Source organism: Tachysurus vachellii, chromosome 21, assembly GCF_030014155.1.
Source record: "Tachysurus vachellii isolate PV-2020 chromosome 21, HZAU_Pvac_v1, whole genome shotgun sequence".
NCBI lineage: Eukaryota > Metazoa > Chordata > Actinopteri > Siluriformes > Bagridae > Tachysurus > Tachysurus vachellii.
The window spans coordinates 7039405-7055864 of NC_083480.1; the positions used below are offsets into that span (position 1 = coordinate 7039405).

Here is a 16460-nt window from a genome sequence, read left to right on the forward strand (position 1 = left end):
AAATAAATAAAAAAAATCATACTGATCATAAAAAAAATTAAAAGTTAAAAAAGAAAGTTATGTTGTTCATTACATTTTACTTCATAATTGCACTGCATTGTTTTGTTTTCATTGTTGCAAAACTTGTTCTGTAATATAGTTCGTTTGCTATCGTGATCAAAACCATTGATTTGAAGCTCAATCCTGATGCTGTCCTGTAAATATTTTTCTAATCAGCAATAAATATAACAATTTCTGATCAATCCATATCAATTGCATGCTCAAAATAACATACCGGTTAAAGCCCCGCCCATTTCAAGACAAGCCCAGCCTACTTCCAGGTTATGCCCCACCCACTCCGAGTACAGATACAGATACAGATAATTCATATGGTTAACAGATACAGATACAGATACAGATGATGCTGTACTCGCTCATCCCTAATAAATAGTAAGTTTTTCTGCGTGAGAAATAACGATGTGTGGCGGGAGAGCGGGAGAAAAAACGCGTGACTGTCACTCTCAATGCGTGACACTTGACAGCCCTGTATGAATAAACGGAAACACGCCCACAGTACGGTGTGTTCGTGTTTACAGGTTGGCATAAACCAGTCCTACACTGCGTCGCTGCTGTAAACAGGTTAGTCTGTAGGCTACACTTCAGCCTAAATTAATTAATTTTAAAAAGTAACGGACAAAAGCACCGTATGGTAACGGACTTACTTTATTTAAAAAGTAACGCGTTAGAATATTAGTTACTGTCAAAAGTAACTGCATTACAGTAACGCGTTACTGCACAACACTGCTTACTGCTTACTCTTTCCTGAAATAATTAGTGGTGCTCTGCTTACTTATGTTTAGGGATTTTTAACCTTGTTTGGCTAGAAATTAATTGGGTTTTAATGCAACCTTCTGCCATGCAGTGATATACTCGGGCACCCAGCATGTCATCTCTCTTATATATGGGCTGTAGACAAAACAGAATTATGTTATGACTAGTAAGGCAAGTGGTCTCATTAGCAGATAACTGATTTCTGCATCTAACATTACCTATACAGTATATTAGCACATTAATAAAATTGTTACATATAGCCGAGTCACCTGCCTGTACTATGAAATATATTAGGTTTTTGCTAAAAAAAAAAAAAAAAAAGGATCCAGCTTTAATTTTTCCAGCACAGCTTTAATACTGATCTCTGTCATATTCTATGCTGCCACCATGATCTGTTTCTGCCTTACACTCTGATCTTCAGATTGCTTTATTGCTGGATTATTTGCACTCTGCACTGGGTTAGACCTAAAGCTTAGGGAATAATAGTCAGGGTCTGATTCTGTAGGTAAGGCAGCCATACTAAGCTTCCCAAGTTCTGTATGTTATTGCAAGTTGCATTAAACTATAAGCTTTTGTGTTTAGCTTATGCTCAACCCCAGCTTTCCTGTTATGTGTTTTAAACACTTAAAGGCACTTGCTCTAACTCTAACATCAGAGAAAGTTAGCCAGTGGTGTTTCCAAAGTTGTACTTTTTGTTGTTTTCAGCATTACCCTAGAGTGAAGACAATCCTTTACAAGTGTTACTTGAATATGATCGAGTCCCAAACCAAAAAAATATATCCGTCATCCAGCTCCAAAGTCCACCGGTCAACATTTATTAATGAAGTGCTGTCGCTAGAAAGTAGTAGAAATAGAGAAATATGTAAGAATGACAGAGTGCTAATTCATATACATGTGAGTTCTAATTATTGTGTAGTGTGTTGCGGTATTTTGTGTGGTACTCACAGAAAGGGTAATAATTGTGGCTGCAAATGGATAAAAATATCATTTTAGAGATTTTCTTTCCAGTATCCCAGTAGATAAGACTTCGGCCTTTTTTTTTAGAATAGTGACTTTAGTTGCTTAGATATCGCTTTACACATTCTGTGGAGAAACTCTCAGGACTGTAAGTCAAAGTAATGCAAGATAGTTGGTAGAAAATGCAGAAAAAAAATGGAGATTTTTCTGAGAGAGAGAGAGAGAGAGAGAGAGAGAGAGAGAGAACATAGTAAAAGACTTAAGAGAGAAATGTACAGTATGTAAATGAAAAGAAATTATTTAAAGCTGTATGTTAATGGAAGAAGCACAAAGGCAGCTGGAGAGAGGGATGAGGGAGGAAATGAGAGAACACTGAGGCACCACTGAGCTCTTGGCCTTGAGAAATAACCGACTATGGTGGGTGTTTGGATCTCATGTGATACATGCAGCATTGTTTTTGTTGCTGGGTTTTAAAGGTTGGCCTGTCTGACTAATTAACTAGACAAAGATTGTGGACCAACAGCGGGGTTCATTTACAAACAGGCATTTTAGAGGCTATATTATACTATGAATAAAAATCCTGAGCTACTGAAATAATCATACTCTGAAATAAAAAAGGAAATCCTTTGCTTCCTTTACATTACAAGTACCATGTTACTAAATACTACTCCTCATTGAACTGCTGAATGTTTTTCATATAACACTTTCTAATACAAATCTATAACTAAAATAATTGTCTGGGGTGAGTTGGACATTGATGGATTCTCTTTACTAAGCTCATCACCCTCTCTGATCTCCAAAACAAACAAGTTCTTAAAATCTTAATAGATCTCTAAGAGTCTCTTCTCTATCCTTGCTAAAATTTGTGGGCAGCATCACTCTTCTCCCTTTCAGGTAATTAGTTCTTTAATGGATGTGTGGGTGATAAATAGCAAATTCTAATTAAGCAGATTGTCCATTATGTGCTTTATCCTTTTACACTGTGCTCGCTGTGTCTCTGTTTTTTTATACGAGGATTCAGGGCTCACTGCTGTGGGTAGTTCACCCAGGGAAGTGGGCACAAGCTGCTAAATCTCCACATTAATCTCATTGCTGAGGTCAAGATGGTAATTTAGACGGGATCTCTCTCAGGGGCTGCAGCATAATCAATTGCTCTGTCTTAGCCTTATTTTCTTATCGCTACAATATTTAACTGCAGGAGTAAGCAATGGCTTGTTAACATGCATCGCTCATGCTGTGTTTGTGAGTATAAGTATGCTCCATTACGGTTCCTTGGAAATGAGATGGATATTACTTTTTACAGATGACACAAAATGAACTATTTTCAAGCTCAGTGCCTAAGTGAGAATAAATATCACTGTTCTGATAGAAAACTTCAAAAATCACTGTCCTTATCCAAAACTTAGCATGTGTTATGTTGCTTACATTTGCTTTATTAAATAAAGGCATAAATTTTGTACTACACTACATACAGTTTGTATGTAGTACACTATCTAGTTGTCTTGAAATTTATATGTAGTGCACTAAATCTAAAATGGTTCCCTATAGCTTAGGTACTCACAAAACACTTTATTGTCTGACTTGTTTAAAAAACTTCATTATGACCCAGTGGCCATTTTACAGCCAACAAGTTTGCACCTTAAGTGTTTCTGCTCTCAAGCAGTCCTTTTTTTCAGAATCAGTGCAGCATCTTCTATGGTACAGTATACAGCAGAAACGATTCAGAACTCTGGTCCAAATTCATAGAAACCATTCCTTTATTTTTACAGTAATTCCTCATGAAGTCATTGTTACGTTTATTCACGATTACATTTTAATTTTCAGCATTTGGCAGACACCCTTATCCAGAGCGACTTACATTTTTATCCCAGTTTATACAACTGAGCAAATGAGGGATAAGTGAGGGCACTACAAATGAGGGTCCAGCAGTGGTCGCTTGGTGGTCCTGGGATAGAACTCACAACCTTCCGATTGCTAGCCCAATACCTTAACCACTAGGCTACCACATCCCCCATAGAGTAAAGTATAGTATATATGACCAAATGTTTATGGATACCTGAGCATCATACCCATATGTGGTTCTTTCCACAAAGTTGGAAGCACACAATTGCATAGTATGTCTTTATTATTACAGTTTGCATTCACTGACATGTTCAAGCATGAACACAAACTTGCTCCAGCATGACAATGCACCTGGACAGAGTGAGCTTCATGAAAACATGGTTTGCCAAAGATGGAGTGGAAGAACTTGAGTGTCCTGCACAGAGCCCTGAACGCAACCCTATTGAACACCTTTGGGGAGACTTTGGCAAACCTCTGGCCACATAGTGTAGTTACAATTAATCTTGCATGATCAATGAGAACACGTCAATCAGCACTGAAAATATTTCTGAAGTGTTTTTAATTTGTATCAAGTGCATCATATCTCACCCCGACTGCACCACTGACATTTGGGGCCTGATCTCGCTAATGCTTTTGTGGCTGAATGAGCACAAATCCCCATAGCCATACTACTAAATCTAATGGAAAGCCTTCACAGAAGAGTGAGGGTCATTGTAACGGCAAAAAAGCACACGAACAAAAAAGCACACGTGTTATGGTCAATTGTCCTTAAACGTTTGTACATGTACTGTACATTCTATTTTACCTGGTTGTGGTCGCACTGAGGAAATAAATGGAACCCACTGAAATAAAGTGGATCATTTTTACTTCAGAAGGTATGAATGCCAAAACACCAGAGGCACACAGTGTTGGATCCTGACTCATGTTAACATCATCCTTTCCTGTCACCATGTGTGTGTGTCATCATGCCCCAAAATGACTTAGCTCCAGCAGTGCATCTATTTTTTGTTGTGCATGGCCAGGTGTTGCTATTCTTTTCCCAGTTCAGTTCAGCCGAATCATAATGTTTACTACACCTTCATTCATTTCTACTTCCAGATTTCTAATCTCATCAAACTGTATTTGTGTGTATAAGTATGTATTCAAGACTTGTGCTCTCATTTCACACCATGTAGGTGCTAATTTGTCACGGCAGCTTGCAGGGCAATTAGGGCCTGAAGTGTCATCGGCCTTCAGAGCAAATCAATTTGGAGCATTTGAGCGATAAGGAGTGGCAGGCAGCAGCTCGTATACAGTACATGCCTAAAGTGCTTGACTTGTGCTGAACAAATTTGTTAAGTGATGCACAAAACATATTTAAGTACCCTGTTTGAATCATGAATGAGACACAAAAATGAGCCAGGATAAAATCTTTGTGTTGGAGTCAATCAAGTAAAGTAAATAATCAGTCCCTCCAGGGTATTTTTCTCTGTGATTATTGCTGCCAAAAATGCTTGATTTTGCTGCTGTTTTTTTTTTAAATTTGCAATGCAATTTATGGAGTTTTTTTCTTTTTTTTTTTGCAGAAAATTTCTTAAAGTGCTGAAAGTGCAAACAAAGGATTCTTCTTTTAAACTCCTTTCAGTGGCGAGACACTTTCTATGATAATCGAGGTCATGTTCGACAAACATAAATTGAAGAGGTTTTTGATTGAATGTGCGTTGTGACTCTGGCCAACAAAAAACTGTCTGTATATTAATTACTGGTGTGATGCACATTTGCAACAGAGAGAAAATATCTTTGAATGTTTTTTTTTTTCCTTTTGTACTTCAGATTAAGGTTAACATTATTCCCACTTTTCCACTTTTTCTTTGCTCACTCTGTTTTTTACTCTTACTCAAAGCTTGTACATTTTTATTATCCATCAGTGTTACTTCTAAACAATACAATGGCCTTAAACCACTCCCTCCTCCTGTCTAGAAAATATAATAATGTCACTCATGCCTGGAGGCAGATCCAGGAAAACAAATTAAGTTTTAACTTTTACCGCTCGTGATCAGTCATGTTCACGGTTGTGCGACGGAATGAAGCACTTATTTTTATTTTCTCGAAATATATGGAGTTTATTAGTTTATCAGCGTAATCCGGTATAGAAACCATGGCTGAGTTGAATCTATTCTACAAAATACAATGATGGAGTTTTATAGGGTTTATAGGGTACTAGATAAAAATTAAATAAAAGTTTGTTTTGGCAAACAGGACTCTTTTCCTTGTAAATATCTTTGATTCTTTTAAAGCTTGCAAAAGTGAGTAGTTAGAGCCATTTAAAGCACCTAAGCCATCTAACTAACCAGAAAAATGAAATAGCGATGACACCAAGATATAATATTAACAAACTAAATCTTTAGCCAAACTGAATTTACGAAAGCAAGTTAGATCACGAGTTCCGAAGTTATATAATCAGGAATCTGTCTTAGTCCAAATAAACTTTACCTCTTTACAACAATTGAATTTTTAGCCCATTGTGTTATTTGGATTTTCAATTTCGTAGCATCTCGTAATTAAACAAGCTTTTAATACACATGACTTGGTGTAAATCTATGTTTGTTTATATTCATTCATTCATCTTCTACCGCTTATCCGAACCACCTCGGGTCACGGGGAGCCTGTGCCTATCTCAAGCGTCATTGGGCATCAAGGCAGGATACACCCTGGATGGAGTGCCAACCCATCGCCGGGCACACACACACTCATTCACTCACGCAACCACACACTAGGGACAATTTTCCAGAGATGCCAATCAACCTACCATGCATGTCTTTGGACCGGGGGAGGAAACCGGAGTACCCGGAGGAAACCCCCGAGGCACGGGGAGTACATGCAAACTCCACACACACAAGGTGTAGGCGGGAATCGAACCCCGACCCGTGCCCCCCTGTTTATATATATATATATATATATATATATATATATATATATATATATATATATATATATCTTGATGCATTCCATTACAACAAGGAATTCCCTTTAGAAATGACTCACTGTTTATCAACAGCTAATAAATCAGCCAAGGATGTTAAAATTATGTAGAACTTTACAGGCCATCTGGTCATGCATAAGTGTTTCATGAAAAATATTTGTTCTCTGTAGGCCAGGAAACCCACATCTGAATGAATTAATGGGGGATAATAAATTTCCCAATTCACTGATTACGGTCTCAAGTTACAACAGCTTTTGTTCCAAATAAATCTGTCAGTAACTTTGTTGTTAAAACTTGCCTAATTTACCTAATTAATTCATTTTCAACTGAGATAATTGCTTGATGCCTACTTTTGGTTGCACTGGATTTGAGCCAAATCAGAATTTTCATTTAGCTCGATTTTTGGAAGCACATGTGAAGAGGATTATCTGTTTAGTTGTCGTCTTTACTGAGATGGAATATTAATCGACTCTATTATAAAAATGACACTGTCACTGGTATTCTTTTCTAAGGTCTTGAAATGTGATAAAAATGGATTTCAGACATATACAAAGACCTTTCAGATATATTACTTATATAACTCAATATTTTAATAGTTTTATCACATAAACAGACATTAAGTTCCACATAAAGATATGAGCCAGACACCTTTAGTATAAATCTAAAAATGTTTTTCCTCTTAAATAGCTGTAATCGATGTGATGCTGCTTTCTTACTACTTAAAAAACTACTGTATGACTGTACAGTAGCAGTAAAAACAAAAAGGTCTGTCCTAGAGGTTCTAAATATAACTGGATGTCCAAGTAAGGTTGAAAAAGAAAAAAGGCAACAAACATCAGGTAGTTTGTATCTTGTATCTGTTCTGAATATTCAAATCCTATTCCATTTCCCTTCAGGAATGAAAAGTGAGCTTGTGTAATGTTGTGTAATGACGTGTTGATTATATATTTTTTGTGGTGTTATAATCATCACAGTGGTGTAATGATTTTGTTCACCATATAGCCTGCAATAATTTGAGCGTTTAAAAATAGCACTTAAAGCTAATTTACTTTCTGCAGCATCTCGGTGTACTTTCTAAAACTGTAGCCTAAGACTTTGTTATTTAAATAAATAGCAAATATGAATTTAAATAAATCTTTTTGTCTTCATATGGTTTATGTTGTTTCTGTGTCTCTTTTGTTTTCTGCTTACAGGTTTCATATATACATGTGGTGGGACTTTAAAAGGAAGGAATGGGACCATTGAAAGCCCTGGTTTTCCATATGGTTACCCAAATGGGGCAAACTGTACATGGGTTATTGTAGCAGAGGAAGGCAACCGAATTCAGATAGTCTTTCAGTCTTTCGCAGTGGAGGAGGAATATGATTTTTTATCCCTCTATGATGGACATCCTCATCCAGCTAACTTCAGGACAAGGTGAGTACAGCTCACTGAGTGTTTTTATTTCTTGTTGTTGTTGTTGTTGTTGTTGTTTTCTTCCTGAATGACTCCATGACCCTCCACATCCACATTGTGAGGACCTTTTTAAACTGACAATGAGAATCACCTTAGTTCATTTTTTCCCACCATCTTCTTCGGAAATAAAATAGAGATGGTTGGACAGAATACTACTTAAAAAAAAAAAAAGCTGCATGATGAGTTCGGCCATGGATACAGAATACTTGTTGTGGTTTTCAGTATTTAGCTTTTCTTTTGTAGGAACATGGGGTTTATTACAGAGAGATATAGACATTCTCAATGTCTTAATGAGAATTCATGTGGGATAACAAGATGTGATATTGCCTGGCCGGGGCAGTTGTGGATCAAGTGGTTAAGGATCTGGGTTGTTGATCAGAGGATTGGAGTTCAAGCCCCAGCACTGTCAAGCTGCATTGAACAAGGCCCTTAGCCCTCCCTCCTTCAGGGACGCTGTATCATGGCTAAAAAGTTGGGATATGCAAAGTTTTGTTCTGTAATGTATATGTAACAAAATAAAGGCTTCTGCTTTAATGCATGTTTAACACAAGTTCATTAAACAAAAGTAATTTTATAATAAATGAATTGTATTAGAACATGTATAATTGGGGAAAAATAGGCAATGTTAGTATATCTACTGTATATTACTGTATATCTACTGTATATATATTATAAAAGCCCTAAAAATACTGGGTATTCTAAGTTCTGTGTTGTCTTATGTTCCTCTGTGTCTTTATGTAGCACCAGAGTCCTAGAGGAAAGTTGTTTTTATTTCATCATGTACTGCATCAGCTATTTATGGTTGGAATGAACTCTTCCTTACTTCCTTAATTCCTTCTTCCAATTGATTTTACCTCATGGTATAGGTTTTAAAATAGTTGTAGTATAAAGTAGACCAGGGGTGGCCAACCAGTCAGAGACATTTTTTTACTGTGTTACCGCAAAGAGCCACATCATACATATGGGCACACTTGAACATCACCCTTTTTTTCCCTGCCATTTTGAGTGCGAACTTGACACAAATTGTTTACTCAAATGATCTTGCTCTTAATGGGAAACTTTGAGGTATTTTCATCCCACTCACATGCGTGTTTGACGAAAATACTGTATTGAACTCAAGCGAAGCGAACACGAATATTAAAAAGACACAAATACAAACTTTGACATGAACGTAAGAGCCGCATGAAACCGGGCAAAGAGCCGCATGCGTCTCGGGAGCCGCGGGTTGGCCAGGCCTGAACTAGTTGAATTAAGCAAAACAGAATTCAGACATGCTTTAAAGCCATAAATTACTGTAAATAGAGTACCATCATGGCTAATTTTCGTTCATTTAGACGTAAATAGAGCTCAGCATGGCTTATGAAAGACCTACATGCACCATATACACTACAGAACAAAAAAAAACTTTGAAGGATATTAATCAACCTTGGCTGGATTGATTTTTCAGTTGCTTAGATTCACTTAGATTCCTCAAAGTTTTGCATTTCTCTAATTGTAAACAAAACCCTCATTCATGCAATTAATCAGCCAATCATGTAGCACACAATACATACAATTATGCAGATATCCTACCGTTCTAATTAATGTGATCACTATGAATTTAACGTGCTATATATAGTATGGTGCAAAAACAACAGTGAATACAAAAAAATATACAGTGATCAACAGGTCTGCATGCTGGAGCACCTTACAGATGTGAGCGGTCAGAGGGGAATGAACAGATTTTAGTTGACCAGGTGGCTATGGTAACTCAAATAAACACTCTTTACTGTCAGGCTGAGCAGAAAAGCATTTCAGAACACACGTTAAACATACTTTTCATACATTTACAGCTTTTGTCAGATGCCCTTATACAGAGCGACTTTTTTTTTTGTTTGTTTGCATTTTATACAACTGAGTAATTGACAGTAAAGGACCTTGCTCAGGAGCCTGGTAGTGGCAGCTTGGTAGCCCTGGGATGCGGACCTAACTACCAACCTCCTGATTAGTAGTCTAACACATTAACTGTAAGCTACCCAATTCACAACATGCAGAACATTAAGGAGAATGATTTACAACAGTAGAAGACTTTAGTTTCTTCTCCTGTTAGCTACCAACAGGAATCTGATACAACACTGGCACAGGCTCATGGCAACTGGACAGCTGACAGTAGACAAATATTCGCCGTATTTACAGGCTACAGATTCCGGTAAGGTGATCTGTCTTAAGATTGTGTTTTGAAGAAAAAAAAAAAGCCAAACAAAAGCAAGTCTGCTCTGTTCACAAACTCATCCATTACCTGGACCTGTGGTGTCAGTGATACAGCTTTGCAGAAAAGGATGAGCATTGTAGGGAGGCGGACTGTATTTGCTGCTCTCACCTGTGCTGTTAATTTTGTGTACGTAAGCATGTTTCATGCCCTGTACAGGCAGTAAGCTGGGTCAGGGTCGCTTCACGGGGGCCTCCTGGGATTTAGCGCCCAGCTTGTGCTGTAGTTCCACACACTTGTCAGCTTCCAGCTGTTAGGCAACCTGCACAGTGCCGCTCCACCAGTTTCCTGTTTTCTCTCTTTCCTCCATCTTTACCTCCTTGCCTCTGTAATTTCTCTCTTATTCTCTCTCCCACACTTTTTTTTTTTATATGAAAATAAAATTATTTTATTCACATTTTGGATTTGCAATAATAATTCAAGCATCTCTAACCTCCTATGAATTTTATTGCAGTATTCAATCATGTTAATATTTATTCATCATATATATATTCCTATATTATTCCTATAGAGATTCCTATATCCAGTATACTAGCGGTGACATACCACTGATTCGACACAGCCGTTAAGTGTATTCGAGACAGTGTAGTTCTTCCAGCAGTCTTCTCATTAAAAATAGAGGACATGGGTATTTTTTTAATGTTTAACCGTCTGCAAGTTCTGGAACATTTGCAGATCCAACATAGTAATCTCAAATAACCATCCTTCAACATGCCAATCAATAGAAAGCTGGAAAAGAGAATATTGGATAAATGAATGAACAAAGACAGGGCTTACACTTTTTCATGTTTCTCATCTCATCTTATTTCTCTGTCTCTTTTTTCGTGTTTCTAATTTCTTTGGGAAGAAAGACGAGTTAAGCTAACTGTGTAAAAGATGTATATAATATAAGGTTCTACAGGGGATAAGTTGGTGTTGTTATGTCATGCTCTCATGAATTCAAACAAACTGCATGCTGTTGTTCTACCACATTAAAATATGCACTGAACTGAAATATTCCCCTCCCTGATTTGTTCAGTTGAGAACGCCATGCATAAGAAGAGAAATATATTGTCTTTTATGGCCACCCTGGTCGTCCTTAGAGATCTGACACAAATAAATTGCAATGAATAACAGCTCATAACGATTTGCTCGTAACCAAGAGACCGTTTATGGTTTACGTTTTAGCTTAATCTGGGAATTGATTCAGATGTATGAATGTAAAGACCTCTGTCTCTGTAATACTGAGTCTACTGTGTATGTTATCTACTGCGTAATATGTCTTTATATATGACTGTACACATCTGTGAGTTTGTCTGTGTTTCAGCTTCAGAACCAAAACCTTTCATGAGATTTATTCAGTCTGAGTTGTTTTTTTGCGTATTAATGGTGAAAATGTGTTCAGTGATTCTGGCTTCAACTGGTTTGGTGGTCTACCATTTACGTTATTTTCCTGTTCACAGATGGATACTGCTAGTACAGTTAGAACGGTATTTAACTGAAGAAAAAAATTGTTAATGGCAACGTTTCTTGTAACATACAATCCAGTATCAGTACCTGTAGCCCAGCCCCTCTTCCGCTGCGTGACATTGAGTGCTTCAAGTGTCCAACATTCAAAAGCTGATATGCTGTAGATGTTGTATGTTGCTCTGCACAGTCCATCAGTGGTTAGAATTTGTTGCCCTTGACTGAGAGTTTTGTCTCCACACTTTTTGTGTCCATTACAAATGCATTTATATGTATATATGACTCACAGCAAAAACTGATTCTTATTGAAAATATCACCTACTGTATAGTGGCATCCCCACAGGTACTCACTGCTACATCTACAATGAAATATCTCTACTCTCGTAAACCTCTTGCATGTGAAAGGTTATATATTAGCAATGGGTTTCAGTCTTTGTTTCCCCTTTGCATTCCCTGATTTTGGAGTCCTATATGACTACATGTTCATACTGCTGTATCATGAATTTATTCATAAGAAACTACAATCATAGGCTGCTACAGTATATGAATATCAAGTGTGGCTCTATGTCTCGGTAGCTGCGCATCATTATTCATTTTAACCATCCTGTGAGAAGTTCTTTTCTATCTGTCAGGCTTCTAGTGAAAACAGGAGGTGATGTAAACCATATCAGCTTTTTACAAATGTTAAAGATTTTCAGCTTCTCCATCATTCCATGATTGCTGGAAGTGTTTAACATGCTGGTGTGGCTTCAATAAAATGATGTGGAATCTTTTCGGTGAGATTCACGTGATACACACTTCATAATCACTCTTGGTGGTGATTGATCTGGTTTCTCATGAATTATGCAAAATTCTGATTTGCTTGATTGATTGATTGATTGATGCATATATATATATATATATATATATATATATATATATATATATATATATATATATATATATATATATATAGATGTATATATATATATATATATATATATATAGATGTATATATACAGCAGTAAAATAATTGTAATTATTAAAGCAAATTTTGAAGCTGAATCACTAAAATGTTCCTTTTTATTATGATACAATTTAATTATCATTTTGTAATTCATTGCAATCAATTTTAGTTATTATATTATTATTATTATTATTATTATGTGGCCTGGTATTAAATCTCACTTATTGAGAAAGTCTAGTTGATTGATATATGTCACTATATATTTATGTTGTTAAAATATTTACAATCCAGCAAATTTCAAAACGTATAAAACATAAAATGATTATGGTGATTATGATGATTATGGGGTTATGGTGGCTCAGTGATTAGCAAGTTTGCTTCACACATCCAGGGTTGGGGGTTCATTTCCTGTCTGTGTGCAGAGTTTGCATGTCTCTGTGTGGTTCAGGGGTTTCCTCTGTGTACTCCAGCTTCCTCCATAGTTGGCACCTCATCCAGGGTGTATAAAGGATAAGCTCTGGGCTCGATGTGACCGTGAGACACAGGATAAGTGCTACAAAAAAACACAAATGAAATGAATAACATATTTGCTGAAATAAAGGCTAAGAATAGAATTTAGTTGACTTTTTCTCCATTTTCTATTGTTTCAGTATAATAGTACATTATTACTTTACATAAAGGAGGCTTACCATTTGAAATGGATTTGTGAAAGCATAACTCCTAGTCTTTAAGTAGTCAGGTTCATTATTGTAGTTAATAGTCTGTTTGTGTGTGTGTGTGTGTGTGTGTGTGTGTGTGTGTGTGTGTGTGTGTGTGTGATCATGACAGAGAGCCTGAGCTCTTTGCTGGCCCGTAAGCACATTCTCATAGTCCTGTGGCGTTTGCAGCATAATTAGCCATCAGTGTGTGAATGCGGGTGTAGCTAGAGGAAGCGTGAGCTGCCACCAGCAATTATTCATCCCTGTTGTGTCACTCAATCCTGCCGGTCTCCATAAATCATATTTCAGTTTGTTGTGGCGTCTGATCAGGGTGCCTGTGGGGAATAGTTAGATGACGGACTCTAAATACCTTGTAAGGAAAGAATGTGAAATTCGTGAAGAGGTTTACTGCAGAGCCACAGAAGGAGAGATGCTGAGCTTTAACGAAATCCCTGTGTCTCTGTTTCCGTCTGATACATATGTATGACTAATTTCCTCTCACCGAGTGAATATAGCATATGTATTGGATTATTCTGTATTTGCATTGGTGCTTTTTGCTAAAATGTTGCTTTTGGAAATGATCTTTGTGACGCTGAAAGGTAAAGACACGAGCGGCACGGTGATCTTTAAGACCTTCAGTTGCCGTTCAGATATTTAATCACTGTATAGCTTGTACGTCTCCCTACTCATCATTACTTCACCATATATGAGATACATTGCTTAATGCATGCATGAAGCATTAAATCAAACCGTGTGATTAATTATTATAAACTTCACTTCACTATAAAAAGGCAGCAAGGTGTTTCTGGTTAGGAATGATAGAAAGGAAAAACTCGGGTACTCCTGGTCTTGGGAAATATATGAGATGCAGGGTGGGTTGTTGCTGTGCAGAGCTGTTTGCCAAGAGGAGTCACAGTAAAGGAGAGGTGGAGGAGGAGACCAGCTCTTTTGCTCTCTCTAGCTAGAGCTACTGACATCCTGTGGTGAATGTGTGAAATGCTGCAGTCATCTTTTTACACAAACAGCACACTATACACACAGATCATTTTCTTGTACTGTACCGATATTGTAGATATTAACATGATTTTTGGGATCATAAAAATCCCCAATGTTGAGTTAACACTGGTCCATGTTTAAATATATGCCAAATTGGACACAAATGAACTCTGAATGTGTTACATCAACATCCTGGGTGTTAATCCAACACTGTTGGGATAAAATGTTGCTGTGCACAGTTGAGTCATTATACATACTTCTTTTTGTAATTTTAGACGTTTTTGGTAAATGATTATTATTACTATTTTTGAAATACCATTGAATCCATTATTAAACCTTTGTTTTCTAAGCTAAAGGCTATAAGCGTTTTAAAGCTGAATGATGTAATGATTGATCATATCATGAACAAGTTCAATATCTTGTTTAATACAGTCGCCAAACATCATGTCTGCTTATTTATATTTCATGTTCACGTCACATGGGTAGACTTATAGCATGTAGACATGTCAAATGCTATGTTTGACATACCACTTCATCATTTAGCTACACTAGACTGCCTCAGGGTTTTACTGTGTGTCAGTGTCTGTGTTCATGATGCATTACAATGGTCTGGCAACCCAACCGGTGCGTATTCACGTTCCATGGCCTGTGTTTCAAGGATAGACTCAGGATTCAGAAAAAACTAAGGTAACTAATGATGAATGAATGAATGAATGCATGAACAAATGAAAATGTTACCTGCCAGAATGAATAACAGCATAAGGCTTTAGAAAATAATAGCGAGTAGTAGGAAATGCGTGTAGCTTTGTTTTTGTTTGTGATATAATTCCCGAAGAAAAGGTCTAATTATTCCCAAATATAATGCTCACATTTTGCTGATATTAATAAAAGGGCAAAGTGTGTGAGTGATGTCTTTAACTGTTACTTGTTAACATTGGTTGTGATCTTTTGCGGTTTTTATCTCTATTGCAAAAAACAAAAACAAAAAAAAAACCAAAACAGTTTTTTTCAATGTAAGGCTTTCACATTATTGAGTCTTTTTTGGTTGAACAAAATACAAAAGGTCTTATCTTGTTTTATAAGTAATGTAAACATGTGCTTATTCAACACAGCATTGCTCAGAATTGACATGGGCTACCAGTATTGAACTGGTGGCATTTGTCAGTTCCTAATCGATACACAAATCACCTATTGCTCTGATGCCACATTGCAGTGCAGTTGTTTTTTCCTCTTATCGCTGTCTTGCCAATAGCTTTCCAATAAGACCTCAAACACCCTTGATGGAGGTTTACTTGACGTGGATAGTGTATAAAAGTGGATACAGAAGCTTTTTAAAGTGAGAGAGTAGCGGTTGTGCTCTGTATTTGACACTTAATTCAATATTTTGACTTGACAGATACAAACGCAATACAGAGATAAACAGAATTCTCATTCACACGTACAACTTATAATCGATCCCCTCTTCATTAGTTTTACATGTTTTCTTTTTAGTTTTATTATAATTATCAATCCTGTAGCCTCAGGTTGACTCCTCGTCCTATGAAATAAAACAAACTTTTAAATGCTGATGTTTTCTTATTCCATAAATGGTTTCTGGTTTCAAGCCAGCTATAAGAGAAACCATTAGAACTTTAACAAGACCTGTCTGTTACTGGGAAATCTTAATCAGGCCTGATCTTCCCTTTGCACTAAGCCTCAGCAGATACTAACAGGAGGTCATGGCCTGCACTGCCTTACATAGCCATACCCTTGACAAAGTGTCCCGGATGTACGATTGATAGAAAGTGGAATATAAGTGGATAGAATGTCTAGTTCGCAGATATTAGTATGTTAATGTATGAAAATCTATTTTAATATATAATAATTATTCGGTGGAATTAGAGGGTTGATATGAAAGCAGACAATTCACTGCTTCAGTAAGAACAGAAAAGAGGAACAATATTGTGCACAGCATCAGTATTTTATAATATTAAATTCTTGATAAAATTAAAAACATTCACAAAAAAACTATTGCTATTATAAATAGCATACTAAAGAGAAACTATTAGGAATGGGAATCGAATATTAAGACCATCCTTTAGACCTGCAAAAAAAAATTAA

At 36.7% G+C, this 16460-nt stretch overlaps 1 protein-coding gene across 3 annotated transcripts in view; it reads left to right on the forward strand.

The window, feature by feature from the left end:
• The window catches only part of csmd3b (CUB and Sushi multiple domains 3b), a 406848-nt gene that overhangs the window by 41167 nt on the left and 349221 nt on the right, over positions 1-16460 (forward strand). For all 3 annotated transcript variants that reach the window (XM_060897477.1, XM_060897478.1, XM_060897479.1), the window contains exon 2: positions 7765-7987. In XM_060897477.1, the coding sequence (XP_060753460.1) occupies positions 7765-7987 (223 nt within the window). The remainder of the gene's footprint in view (positions 1-7764; positions 7988-16460) is intronic.